General features: G+C 44.0%; 1 protein-coding gene across 2 annotated transcripts; it reads right to left on the reverse strand.

Annotated features, from left to right (window-relative positions):
• Nucleotides 1-2,363: 2,363 nt before the first annotated feature.
• On the reverse strand, nt 2,364-13,278 carry LOC134504381 (A-kinase anchor protein 17B-like). Of its 2 annotated transcripts, XM_063313565.1 has the most exons (6): nt 13,149-13,278; nt 11,783-11,911; nt 9,929-10,701; nt 9,277-9,407; nt 6,119-6,359; nt 2,364-4,705 (listed from the first exon to the last, which is right to left on the reverse strand). In XM_063313565.1, the coding sequence occupies exons 3-6, from the start codon at nt 10,685-10,687 to the stop codon at nt 3,059-3,061; spliced, it is 2,778 nt and encodes a 925-aa protein (XP_063169635.1). In that variant the 5' UTR covers nt 10,688-10,701; nt 11,783-11,911; nt 13,149-13,278; the 3' UTR covers nt 2,364-3,058. The 2 variants fall into 2 exon arrangements, with proteins under 2 accessions (XP_063169635.1, XP_063169636.1); XM_063313566.1 differs by lacking the exons at nt 11,783-11,911; nt 13,149-13,278 and having other exon boundaries at nt 9,929-11,376.
• Between the last annotated feature and the right edge of the window lie 1,323 nt (nt 13,279-14,601).

Below are 14,601 nucleotides of genomic sequence, written 5' to 3' on the forward strand. Positions count from 1 at the left end.
GTGTGGCACAGAGTGGTAGGTGGCAGTATTGCGACTGAAACTCTCCCTGCGACCCGAGTTTGAGTGGCCGGCTCAGGTCGACTCAGCCTTCCATCCTTCCGAGGTGGGTAAAATGAGGACCCTGCTTGCTGGAGCAGGTGATGACTGGGGAAGGCAATGGCAAACCACCCCACGCCACTCTGCCAAGAAAACGTCATGAAAGCGGTTTCCCCCCAAAGGGTCAGACATGACTTGGTGCTTGCACAGGGGACCTTTCACCTTTCACTTCCCAGTAAGTCAGGATCTCCTTTTCCAGAAGCTGGAGCTCATAGGGATATTGTAGAGCTGCATTTTCCCCAGGTCTATCACACTTAGTGTTATAAAATGGGTTCAGTGATTTTCCAGTGAAGGAACAAAGCACTTTTAAAAGTGTGCGCAAACATTTTATTCAAAAGGAGTATGCACATCTGCAAATTAGTTCCAAACAAAGACAAAAGAAAAAGGCTTGAAATGGAAAACGGAAATTGCATCTGCAATGAAAACAAACATCATTGTATTTCTGGAAGAATGTTCCTATAAAACAGTTTTATTCACAGCTAAGTGAAACATTCAATTGGATCCAGAGGGGTAAGAAACAACGCAAGTACAAAAAAGTTGTTTATAGAGAAAAATACTTTTCACTCACCCCCTCAGGAAATGCATTTCATTCCTTCTCAAAAAAAAAAAAAAAAGTTTAGTTTCAGAGTAAAGTTGGAGTTTAAAAAGCCTAAAGAAACCACCACCATTGACCAGGGTGACACAAAACAACCTTAAGCACAGAAAAATTCCTGCATACTTTGGTTCATTACTACTTTATTGGAGCAAAGTTAACAAACATGGATGGTATGCTAGCTAAGTCATATCACGTAAAATTACCATGACATGTAATAAATAAAGCACATTAAAGTGAAGCAGAAACTGGAACCAAAATGTCTTGCTCTTCCCTTTCTGTACGGAACCCTTCTCTAGGAAATTGTGGTCATCCAGTCCAGTGTGAGACCACTTTGAATGCACTCTCAGCACTACCAAATCACCAAATTTGGTAACCGTATTTTCAGACTGTGGCCCTAGCTTGTATTTCCCCCCAGTACTATGTTTCAGATTATTTCAAGCAACTAAGAACACCCTGTGGGCCTTGTCTTGCTCATGACATTCCAGAACATCAGCAAGGAAATGTTCATAACCCACTTCTACGGTTCAAAGCAACCTTTGCTCAACAGACTGAAAACCAAAGAAGGGGTCCGTGAAAAACCTACGAGTCTCAGAGCCCCCCCCCCCCCCGATACAAAGAAACCCACCCCGGTTCTACAGTCGCTAAATCAACAATGCACCAACAAAGCAAGGGAAGCGCAATGTTGGAAGCCCCAAAAAGGGCTCCTTGAAGCTGGTAGCGGCGTCCAGTGTGGCTGATGCTCGGTTCTACCTATCTCAGCTGCAAACCCAACTTTCTGCTATGGTAAATCAGGGTCAAAGGGGATGCAATGCAGAAGATTTGCGATATGATGTCTTGATATGTTTTGAAAACACAAACATGCACAGACAGGGAGCCAAGGGGGATTAAATTGATTAAAGCTGCAATGTGGAGACACTAAGCAGATTTAGTGCTTTCCCCGCTCCAGGCTTAAATTTCTCCCAATTTAAGCCCCTTCCTCCAAAGATGCTGTTGGTTCAGTACTGTGTGTGCGTGTGTGTGTGTGAGCACTTTCGTTGTGGTATCAAGCATTTCTTCTGCCATCAAGGACCTAATGGCAGTTTCAGAGGATTATGTAGATCGGTAAAACGGAAGGGGTGGGTGAAGGGCTAAATATCCTTTTCTTCCAGCCTGGCAGTTCTGAAGATAATCTAACTCCATGTGATTACTTTAAGAGTTTTCTTACATCAGAAAAATGGATGAGTCAACACAAAGCTTTGTTTCCAGCAGAATAATATGGGACTGCAGCAGTAAAAGGATAGCAGGGGGTTGAAAAACTGGGTACCTGTTGGTTTACGCACAGATGCATTTGCCCCTTTTCGGACAAAAAGGGGGCTTTCCAAAATGGGATCAGGACTGGCCGAGATCAGGCATGACTTACCCTGTGCAATCTTGGATAAAGCTGTGCTAACGTTTTCTAATTGCATTTTTTGTCGTAAATTATAAGCATCTTCCTTCTCTGCCTTCTGCACATATTGTATTTTCTCTCTCCTGCACCATTCCCGTTCTGAGACCATCAGGGAGGCACTTGACCTTTGAATCTTAGGACTTGAAAAGACTTCTTGAACTGTAGGAGACTACCCATAACTTCTCTAACTGTACAGTTGTTCAGAAGAGCTGAACCCGCTTTCCGTCGCTCCCTCCCGGATCAGCAAGGGCCATCTAGTTAACTCAGCTGAAAGACTCAGCAGTCCAATCGCTATAGCTTAAAGCACACTTTTCTGTATAATATATTTATATATATATATATATATAAATATAAATGGTCCCTGTTTATACAGACATCAACTCCAGTAACTGACATTTGCCACCTATTTTTTTTTGAAGCTAAGAATGTTTGACCATGCTGCTCTCTCTTTTCCAGCATGCAGAGGAGCCACGGCCCCGCAAAAGCTAAAAAAGCAAAACAACAAATTGGCCCAAGTCAGTATGATCAAAGCTCAGGCTCTACAGTGAAGCTCTTTAAAGGGCTGTATAAAATGACCTAATGTGAGCTTCTACTTGAATCGTTTCAAGATCCCCACCATCCATCAGGGCCAACCAAATTAGCTTCCAAGGTCTGCTCTGCAGACGGATTCCAGGCACGGACTGAGCTAGGCTATTTCAACAGGAAACAGAGGCCATCCTTCAGAAACGGTTTCCAGCTCTCTTCTCAACAGGAAGGCCCCTACCAAGCAGGGGAGAATGGCAAGAGAACTCAAGAGTTAAGAAGGCTCTGTTGCAGGAGTTGCCAGCCACTTCTCACAGTGCTAGCAAAGCTGACCGCTTAGCCACCAAGTTCTTTGGGTGTCGCCCTCCTCCATCTGTACATCCCACCATTTCTACCACCTCCCTGAGCTGCCCTCTTCATCACCTTTCTACCATGCCCTTGGAAAGTCTCTGCCGTTCTTCTGCTTTATGCCTTCTCCCGCCAATGTCCACCTTCCCCTTACCTGGCACTTGGTGAGCTTCTGGTAGCGGGGAGGCACTCAGATGGATAACGTCTTTCATTTTTACTGCTCCTCCCATGGCCTGAAGCGTCTTACATTTCATCTTCTGATGGATGATCCTGCTACATTTTCTCTGTATCTTGCTGAAGGAGTCCAGGTCTCTGCAGTGGTTTGTTTTAAGGAACTGAGGTTCATCATCCAGGAAGGAGCTATCGGAGGACCTTTTCTTTTTCTTCTTCTTCTTCCTGCTGCTGTCTCTCTCCTCTTCACTAGACGACCATTTGGGTTTTTGCTCTTCGTACCATAGTTTGCTGCTGGACCTCTTGAACCTCGTCTTGGGCCTCTGCCCAGGGAGCAGAGCGGAGCCACAGCACTCTGTGCTGGAGCAGAAGCTGCGTGTGCTGCATCTACCATCTTGATCACCACAGGCAACGTTCTGGACGCGTATCAAGAGTTCCTTCGCCTTTTGCTGGCGGAGAGGCCATGTCTTGCAGCTGCCTTGGCAGCCACCATTTCTTCGTTCGGATGAGTTCCGGGACTCATTAAGCGCCTCGCTAAAATATTCAGAATCGCTGCTAATCTCTTCCAGTAAATCTTTCAGTTTATACATATGGCCAAAGGGCTTGGGGGATGACATCACCGTCATGTCAGTATTCTCTTCTTGTGGCATTTTGTTGTGAGCGGTACTGCGGCTTCCTGGGATAGGACTATGCAACCTGTCTGGCGGGGAGCCGTCACTGGCCTCATCCAGCGAATCCTCCCATTCTCCCTGGTAACTTTCGCTGAACTCTTGAGGACATGCCTGGTCTTCAGGCGTGATCTCTGCAGGTTCAGGCCCTTCATCAATTGCTTCCCAACTGTCATCATCATCAGCTTGAGGGTTGTTTTCAGAGAGATCTGATCCTAAACCCCCTTCCGTCCAACACTCCTCATCTTTACTCTTTAGGTTGATCTGAAAGCCGTCTCCGTAACAGGATACCACCCTCTGCCACCAAGACGTATCTGATGGGCTTTGTGCCCTTGGACAGATCCGTGCGTATCTGGGGGTTTGGTAGTAGTTCAGCAAGTAATGTATGAATTCCTCTGTTTCATAAACCTTTTGCTTTTTACACTTGGTTGCATCAGAAGCATCTGCAAAGGACCCCAAATTGGGTCTCAGGTAATCCCACCTGTCAGGCGATGACTCAACCGCTTTGCAGTCCTGAGTGACCGTGACCTGTAGCAAGCCAGCAGCAGGAAAGCCGTCTGTAACATTCTCCGTTGAGTGGCTGGTGACCTCCCTGGCAAGTGGCTCATTCAAAACAGTTCTCATGAAGGGAGAAGGGGATAGATGCAAATCTGCAGCAAGGAACTGCTCCTCTTCCCCTTCTTCAATAGGGGCATTATCAAACAGGACTGGATGGCATGCAGGCTGACTCTCATCCTCCGGTTCTTGGTGCTCAAGATAAGGTGAATTCGTCTCCTCCTTTAGCGCATCCTCGATTGGAGTTGCAGAGAAGTTCTCCTCCCTTTCACTTTCAGGATCTGGCAGATGCGCCCGTATTTGCCCAGGGGACAGCACAAAGTTCTTCAAAGGATACAGAAAGACACATAAAATTACTGCCCAACAAAATGGCACCCAGGAAAGCAAAGAAAATCCAGCCCAGTCTAACAATGAATGATCCCACGTGTAATTTGTTTTTTGCTGCCTAACGTAGGGAAACAAAATGGTGCCCATCCACCCAACTGCAATCATTGCTGAACTACAGTAGATCCAGAGTTAGTCAAAGGAAATTTATAAACATGAGCATCATTAGGAATTAGGTCAATTTCAATAAATCTCAACCCAATGAAATGGGGGAAAATGGTTTTATCTTGCATAATGTTTTAATACAGCTCTTATTCCTTCACCCCATTTCCAGTGGGAACAATACAGTGCAATTCCATGTGGACCATGTCTCTCCAGTACTTTTAGCAAGATCCAAATTACAGCATCTGAGGAAATGCATTCATTATGGAGCATATTTAATTTATACATAAATCAAACCTTTTGTTGCTAAATCACTTTAAAAAAATGAGTGCGTAACTTCTGATCCTGCCTCCCCACAAAAAACCTTGAATGTGGGTCCCAGAGCCTCCATAAAAGATGTGGGCGAGTTGCAATTTTTACAATGATAAAGGAAAATAACAGTAGAACCACAGAAAGTAACCACACTAGCTGTATTAAACATTCTTGGAAATCGAGATATGGTTGAAGCTAAAGCAGAACAGAGAGGTGGCATGTTGCAACCAAACTTTTTTTTTAAATATCATCACTGACCACAGGATGTGAAAGAGGCACTAACCCCAAACTCATCTTTCCAAGGAACTGGTGATTCCTTCAGCTCTCATTGATTCAGAACCCCCTTTCCTCAAGTGCCTAATTCTCACCATCCATCAAATGGTGTGCCCTGAATGGGAAAGATGGAGAGTTGCTGCTTACTTGAATTGGTCAGCCCCACTAGACAGACCAGACCATGAAGTCAACTCCACAGGAAGGCTAAAGCTACTTTTATGGAGTTCGGCTCTAATCACAGAATCTTGCAAGTCTGATTGAGCTGTGCCTCCTTCTCCTTATAGTTCAGTGATTTAGGGAGTTGTCTGTCCAAGCCTCTTCTTCTGAACATTATCTGGTCATTCTGGACTTAAAAATGCTTCAACCCCTTTTGCCTAGCCAGTGTTTCTCAACCTTGGCAGCTTGAAGATGTGTGGACTTCAATTCCCAGAATTCCCCAGCCAGCATGCTGGCTGGGGAATTCTGGGAATTTAAGTCCACACATCTTCATGTTGCCATGGTTGAGAAACACTGGCCTAGACAATGGAGCCTGCATATCTTCATCAAGGTCACCTTCCTCACTCTCTACAAAGTCTCTGCTTTTTATGCCATTAGGAATGATCCAACTCTATTGAACTGAAAAGGGAAAAAAAACCCTTCAGAATATATGTTAACAAATATTCTTACTTTTATTTGGCTTAGCAGCACGGTAAGAAGTCTGATCGATTCCACCCTCCTCTGAGCCAGAAGGTATTTCCTCTCCTCCCATTCAGGCATGTTTTCTGACCACAATTCTTCTCCAGCTGTTACTTTCAGATGCTTCCGGGGCCGTTTCTCGTCCCGATCTATCTGCCTTTTTTCTCGCCTCTTGATCTTAGACTTCCTTTTTCCTTCCCCAACTTTTTTGTCATCGTCGTCTCGTCTTTTTCTAGGCAGTTAGCAATATGGAACCGTTTAGATGAATGTGTGTGTGTTTGTGTTCCATGATGTTAAAGTAGAAAAAGCCCCATTGTAAAACCTAATTGCTACTACATACAAAATGAAACACCTCTTAGAAATGGGTCCTTTGAGCATAACACCTTGTGGATTTCCAAGGGGATACAAAATAAGCTGGGGAAATTTGAACTACTCTCTAGAAATACCTTACACTCCTACAATACTCAGATATTACATCAGTAGTTATACATCATGGCCATGCTGACACTCCCAGTTAAATGCAGGCTAAGCTTCATTATTTTTCAACGGAATCTGAATATACATTCTGTGTGGGATGCAACCTGTTCCTTTTTTTTTAGTCAATATACTTATGGCTTATACTTTAGTCATTATACTTATATACTCTCTCTCCCAGTCAGAATCAGAAGTCAAACTGCTCCCTTTTCCTTTCTGTCATACTATCTCTAACTTGTCTTAACTTCTTATCTCCAGTATGACTGCCTCGCCCAGACAACTGCAGTTCTAAGCACCACCAGCCTTGTAAGCAGCTGAACTGTTTAAAGCAGAAATTGGAAACATGATGCACTCCCTCTGCTTTGTATTACGACTCCCATAAATTCTGGCTGGTAGGAACAACAAAGAATCTAGGTGATGCAGTCGAAAACATCTACAGCTGAGGCTATCAGGTTGCTTATCATGTTTTTAGAGGAAGAGCAGAGTAGAAATAAAGGCAGTTCTTGACCCAGGCCCATCAGGGCAGGAATTCTAATCAGCTTGCTGAAGAATAGTCATCTATCATCACAAATTCAACAGCATTTTTTTTTTCTTTTAAAAAGAGCTCTGTATATTCAAAAGGGACTGCTGGCTGCATCTGGGTATGATTCATAGGTCTGTTGCCTCTTCTAAGCAGCCACTGCAGGTGCTCCTTCCACACAGACAGCACAAAGGAGACCAGGTTATTCTGTCACTCCCAGCATCTTCTCTCAGAAGAGACCATCTGTGGTTTCCACTGCTATTCTGGGCCTCCCTTGCTTTCTTGCAATCAAATGATACAACAGACCAGTGATATATTTATTTATGACAGAAACATCATACCTAGGTCTCAAGTGTTTTTCTTCTTTTTGGCTCAACATGTTGTGTATGCTTTCTTCAGAGTCATAATTCTACACAAACCCCAGCTTGAAACTACATTTTACTGTTGGCTTATGTCAACGGTGGCTTTGTAAGAAGCACAAATGAGGATACTGAGTTGGTTTGCAGTCCTGTGGATTATTCTTAATCTGTTGTGTGCTCCTGGCAAGATTTTTTTGCCCACCTAGATTTGATCATTTGAACATCATCACTCAAATCATTCCCACTTTGTTAACATTTTGCCTGTAAAGACGTCAGGAGAGGTTGAAAGCTGGCACAAAACTATATGCACTTTGAAGCTGGGCCTATTAAAACTTATTATTTGTAGATGTCTGGATTTTTCTGATGGATCAATGTGGCTTTCTTTGTTTTATGCATATGTTGTTTTACAGGTATCTAACCAAAAAGTAGAGTTTGTGTGTAATAAGAACAAAGCGTGCCTCCAAATTTAATTGAGAGAAAATATTTCACAGATGTCTGGAAAACACTTAAGTACTTTGTAAGGATTCTGTAACAATATAATCCCTCCTAAGGATATAACATGTTTTTGTTTTGGCTTGGGAGGCACTGTTTAAATCTGTTATAACTTTGTAGAAAGCTATAATGCTACGCAATCACACAGCCTCATCTAGCCATGCATTTCATATACAATTACTGAACGGTTTGAAGGATGGGAAAATAAAACCCTGTAAGCACTGCATTTGTCGAGAGAGTCACAGATCTATTTTGGTCTGTAACATAACAACTTTTGTTCCAAACCCAATGGAGTGGGTGGAACCCTCCCTGCAGAATTAAAAAAAAAACTGGTGCTCAGGTGTACTGAAGAACCCATGGGGAGAGGCAAAGAAGGCTGGGAAAACAAGCACTATAAACTTACAAATGGATGTAGCAGCCAACCTTGGATCTTGACTTGCATTGCGATCTTTTCTGGAAAATTAATTTTGTTTCGGGCTAGACATATTTCTGCCTTAAAAGAACGGTAGCAACTGAGAAACAAAGCGAATTGCAAGCGAAGCCATCACTTTACATTATACCTATAATGTTTGTTTGCATCCTATTTGTAAACCAACTACCCATCATTACTGACTTTGGAACCAATCACCCAGACATAAACCACTGGTCCATGTACTCAACATAGCCATATTGAACAGGAGCAGCTGACCAGGTTTGGAGGCAGAAGGATTTTTTTTTTTCAGCTCAATCCAGCTGAATCTACCTTTGTCTTGACAAAGGTACATTTGGTTGTAACGTTTGCAGGACTTCATGTGAAGTTAAGAGTAAAAAAAATTAATGCAGCGCGTACAAGAAAGCACCCTCACTCAACTCTCCTATACTGTATTAAGAAGTGAGAGTACTAACCCTCCTGATAAGAGTATATGTGTGATTGCATGGAAAACATTTGCCGAAGTCTCAGGAGGCAAATAAGGATCTGAATAAGATTTCCAGAAATTAGGGGCCTGTTTTGACTGACCTGATGGAATTTAGTAGCTGTCTCTTTCCTAGCCAACCCAAAACAAGTTATGCAAAACCAGGACAACATACGTGTGTGTTCTCAATCTAAATATACTTTGATAGGTCACAAAATCCCAGTGCTCTTGGTGCACAGTTTGAAATGCATGGAAGCAAAATGTTATTTCTCCTTTTTTAACCTGTTTCTTGCTTGTTTCAGCAAGAGTCCACACCACAGTGCATCCACTCCTCTTTCCCCTTCTGATAAAGAATGATTAACGTTAATGATTTTAAGTGAATAATTAAAGTTAATGAGTTAAGTTCCTCACCTTTCCGTCCCTTTTCTCCCTCTGTTTTCCTCTCTCTTTCTTTCTCGCTCTAGACCTTGCAGAGTTAATCTTTCTAGGGTTCTCTGTTTTATAGCATTCTCACTGAAATGACTAGTAGTATCAGATGTCACCTGTTTCAAAACAGCAACAACAAAGTGCATTGCTAGTTCAAATAGACCACTACCATTTCTTTGATTTATACTCTGCCTTTCCATCCCAATTATGTTTTTTTTTTAAAGAATTGCTTGTTACTCACAGGCAAAAGGGTTACACTCTAGAATGAAATACGGAAAACCTATGGGAGATACTGGCCATTATGGAGTAAATTCAAGGAAGCAGCAGGATCGATTTCAGTAACCATCCAAACACATGATGGACAGCTGCCGATACTCCTCGTAAGAAAAGTCAATAGTGGCCACAATATGTGAAAGCATGAGAGACACCTGATGTCATTGGAAAGACTGATTTATTGGGGCACAGCATTTTATGGAAAAGAGCACCGCGTTAGATAGGAAACGGAGCTGATCAGCGGGCTCTGGTCTACAAAGGTTTATGCCAGAATAAATCAATCAATATTTCTGGCCCACGAGGCTTGGGTTTCTTTTTGCAATAGTGGCTTACAGAGTGTCCCCAGGAGAACAATATGCCTTACCTTGATGTTACACGCGAGAGCTTTTCCGTCATCCCCCTTAAACATCAGCTTCATGCCCCTGAGTGTCTCCATGGCTCTTGTAAATGACTTGGACTCTTGATACTGGACAAAAGCTTCGAATGTCCGCAGACCACGAAAAATGAAATTATTTGTGCTTCCTCCCACCACTTCTTCCCTGTATGGATCAAGCATGGGGATATCTACGTTCTTGATCTTCCCAAAGCTCCCAAATGCCGCTCTCAAGACGTCCTCACTTGGGGTCTCACTATCTGAACCCTTGAGGGCAAACCATTTGCAGGGCAGCCCTTCCAAATGCAGACAGTCAGAAACCACCTGGCTTTCCTCGTCCTCCAGCAGTTTTCGGCTTTTTGCGTTGGGCGCTAAGTCCTGAGAAGGTGGGCAATCGGGAGGCGCTTCAGTAGCCACAACCTGCAAGTCATCCTTAAAACCATTCAGCTTTATCATCTTGCCGTGGAGTTTTTCCTTCAGGCTGCAGACCAAACGCTTGGTTTCAGCCTCTCCTTCAAAGCGAATGAAGCCCTTGGTGCTCTTTGAAACCTTCACGCTGGTGAACTGGTCTGGGCAGATCATGTTCTTCAGCTTGTCCATCACCTCCCACTTAGAGAATGCCCGGGTAGATCCAGTGTGTTCTGGAAGCACCACACTGATTGTCAGTTTCGCAACTGGCTTAAGGTAAAGCTGTTGAGATGCACACAGCTCCATTGCTTCTGAGGGATCACATACAAGGGTGACTGTCATGGTGTCCAAATGTCCTTCAGAAAAACAATTGAAAGGCACGTTACGTGCACCAAACAACACACCCTCTCTTCTGGTGAAAGTGGCACTTGGCCTATTTAGCCTTCACACAATCTCCCATCAGATTGGACCAAAGTTGTTTAATGAATGTTAAATAGACTGACATCTAAAAGAGCATGTTCTGATAGCCTGGTTGGTTTTCTAAATGGTTACTCAGATGATCTTAGTACAATGGAATTTAGTCCAATTTAAATTTGCATCCTTGTTTATTGCTGTAACAGTACATACTTATTTAGTTTTATTTATTTAGCAATGCAGTCACACTGCTTTCACTGTACGGTAACCAGTAGAATCTTTAACTGAATTGGATAAGAGAAGGATTTAAAATTATAAATCTAAACCTTCAGCAAAAAGGTGTCCATAAGAAATAAAAACAAGATTAATTTTAATTGTTATTCACAAACAGACAGTTGATTAAAAATTTCAATAAATGCCAACCAAGAACTGATCTGAAAGACTCTAAGCAGTAGAATAAAATAAAACATACATCTTAAGACAGAATTCTGTTTACTTAGAAGTTCCACCCACTTCAACTGATTTCACTCTTAATAATTAGGATTGTTTAGGATTGTTATTATTAAGACTTTTTCAAAAAAAATCTGCAGAGTTTAGTAATTCTAACAAGGACACATGGAAGAAAAACCCTGTAAATTGCTTGCTTGCTTGCTTGCTTGATTTATTTATTTATTACTGGCTAGATAAAAAGGAACAAGTAAATTGCATAAATCAAACATCCAAATTTTTACCAAATAGATTACCAGTGGTTAAAGAGAGATGCTTAGCATTAATATCAAAAAGTCCATTTTAACTAATTTGCAAATAGCACAAAATCTGCATTTTCTGGATAAGTTCAATTTTATCAATATAGCACAGAAATGCTTTTTTCCACTACAGTGTTACCATTCTGAGACATGCAAATATATTGCACAAGTTCAAATGCTAAATATGTCTGTCTCCAGAATGCCTGTTATTCTATCTTTAGTTTAACCAGCACAATGTATTCTGCCAAGTCCATGCAATAATTAAACCATTACAAACCTTGAGTATCCTTTGAGAAGCAATTAATAGGTGGTGGAAATTCCAGTTACTTTTTTGATCTTGACCATTTTTTGCTCTTTGGAATCATGTTTCTTTTCTCTGCCAGTCTTCCAATTTTGTCTTCAGGCTCTGCATTATAAATGTTAGTATTTTGGTTTGTATATTTAGAACTGTCCATCAAATGTTAAATTTATTAACACACTTCTTTATAGTTCCCAACGCAATCTTTCCACTGCATGAATGTGCAGAGGAAGGTTACTAGCAAATTCTACTAAGCTCTCTTCTGAGATTTTAGACCCAAATTGCAGAACTCAAGGGAGATGGAAGTAAATAATCAAATACACCCAGAGGCAAAAACATCACCTGTGCCCATCCTTTACAAAACACCTCTATCATAGATGTACAGCCACAAAATGTACTGCTGATCGAGAACAACAGACCATCTTTCTTTTCAATAAACATCCTCTTAAAATAAACACACCCACAAACACACAGACAGCAATATATATCTTCCTGCAATGTAAAGGGAAGTATATAAATGTGTTAAATAAGTAAAACCATCCCATTTTGAAAATTATAGCCAAACAGGCCTGCAACTACTGTACACAACCAACTTCTGGAAAAATGGGTCTCTAGTAGAACACTTGAAAACAGTTAACCTAATCTGAGTTTATATCTGTGTTAGCTCCTGTGGGTAAACACGGCTTAAGGCTTTGAAACTAGGATTCCTCATAGCAATAGACATTTTAGGAAGCAAACCAAATGGAAAATTTCCTTCTACTTAAGTGGCCTTTGCCACTCATAGCTGAATTCATGGGAAATGGGAACAAAGTAAGATGGTGGAAGATAAAGGCAAGTTGTTCCATAATGGTCTTGCTGAAGCCCCACTTGCAGTACAGCATGATGCAATTGTTCTTTTTGTTTCTGGCATAAGATGGGGTGCGTTTTCTGCAGAACGGCTAGAATTACACTTGGCATTGTTTTCTGCTCCTTGCTACAGTTGTTTCTAGGTTATAGTTCCTTATTTTTCTGAAATGTCATGCTGAGCCCAAAATTAAGCAGAGAATGACCCTTTAGGTCACAGCTTCTTATTTGTGCATAGTATTTCTATTCTTAATTTTAGGAATGGCATTACATGAGTCTACAGTAGTGCCTGAGATCTCTTTCAAAGCTGTGTTTGCACAAGATGCTACTCTGTGATTCAATCAATTAAATGAGCCATGGGTCAGTCGATTAATCAAGCTGGCTGGGTTCACATAATAGCCTGAATCCCAAACTGGCTGACCAGATTTTCATCTGCAATATGGTCTAAATCCAGACAAACGTTTAAGGGGAGGGGGGGGAAGGAACTGGGAAACAAACTAACCTCAGCATCTTTTTATTTGCTTCAATTTCTGGTCCCTTCCTCCACAGGTCTTGTGAAATGGGAGCCCATAACATTGTCATTGCTAAACTTTCTGTTCTTGACTGGCTAGAAATACAGAAAACTCAGCAGGTTAGAACAACTTGGAGCATTCGATTGTTCGTCCTCATGCGCCAGGCCCTGGAATGCCTTTTTATCACAACCAACAGACTATAATGCCCACCCCACCATCACAGCCCAACCCATGCCACAGGGGCAGTTTTTCCTCTCGTCCACTGGCAGCATCCTCACATTCCCATCTCTGGGCTCCCCAAAACCATGCTCAAATCAAATCAAATCTTTATCATGGTCGTAGACCAGCATATCAAAGCAATGCTAAAAATGCCCCTAGAACCCATCTTCCCCTCGAAAGGGCAGGCTCCCTCTCCCACAGTCCTTTTTGCAAAGAGCCCTCAACTTCCCTCCAGATACGTGGGATTATGTGACACCCATCCTCAGGCTGGCTAGGGAGAATGGGGGATTTAGCTCCATTTCCTCCCATCCAGGGGTTTCCGACCACAGCTCCCAGTGCTCAGGCAAATGGGAATTGTAGTTCCAGACACTTCTTGAGGCACTGGACCCATGGAAGAAAGGAAGATGAGAGTTGGCATGGCAACCACTCTCTGAATGTTGTCCTACCACTCCCAGTGCTCAGGCAGATGGGAACTGGAGTCCCAGACAATCCTAGATGTCTTCAACTCACCCCAGCACTTACAGGAGACAGGCAGATGGGAGCTGGAGTCCCAGACACACCCAGACGTCCTGGACTCACCCCAGTGCCTACAGGAGGTAGACAGATGGGAACTGGAGTACTCTCGGATGTACAGCACCTACAGGAGCTGGGCAGATGGGAGCTGGAGTCCTAGGCACGCCTAGATGTCCTGGACCCACGCAGATGGGAGCAAGAGTCCCAGACGAGCCGGGCGATGGGAGCTGGAGTCCCACCCCCCTCAGGGGCGGCAGCCGGAGCCCGAGGCGAAGCCAGCCACAGACGCCCGGCGGACCCCCGGCCGCGCGCCCCGGGCAGCCCCACGCCTGGCCGCCGCCGCCCCTCAGACTTCGCCTCCCGCCGCCGCGGCCTACCGGGCCTGCCCTCGCCGCTCCTCCTCCCGCCGCCGCCGCCGCCGCTTCCTGGTCCGGCCTCCCCGGGGCGGAGCCGCCGCCGCCGCCGCCGCGTCGCCCCCCCGCCGGCAATGGCGGCTCTGCCCGGCTCGCGTGGCCGCACTCGCCCGGACGGGCCTCGGGCCGGAGGAGGGCCGCCCGCCTCAGGCCGCCTGCCTCAGGCCGCCTGGGCCTCCCGCAGCCTCGAAGGGCGGGAGGGCAGCGGGGCTCCGACTCCCGCGCAGGGAGGGTCCGGGAGCCCCCGGCACAGGCCGCCGCTCCGCAAACAGGCCCCGGGCGTTTGCGGGGGAAGAGA

Source organism: Candoia aspera, chromosome 12 (genome assembly GCF_035149785.1).
Source record: "Candoia aspera isolate rCanAsp1 chromosome 12, rCanAsp1.hap2, whole genome shotgun sequence".
Taxonomy (NCBI): Eukaryota; Metazoa; Chordata; class Lepidosauria; order Squamata; family Boidae; genus Candoia; species Candoia aspera.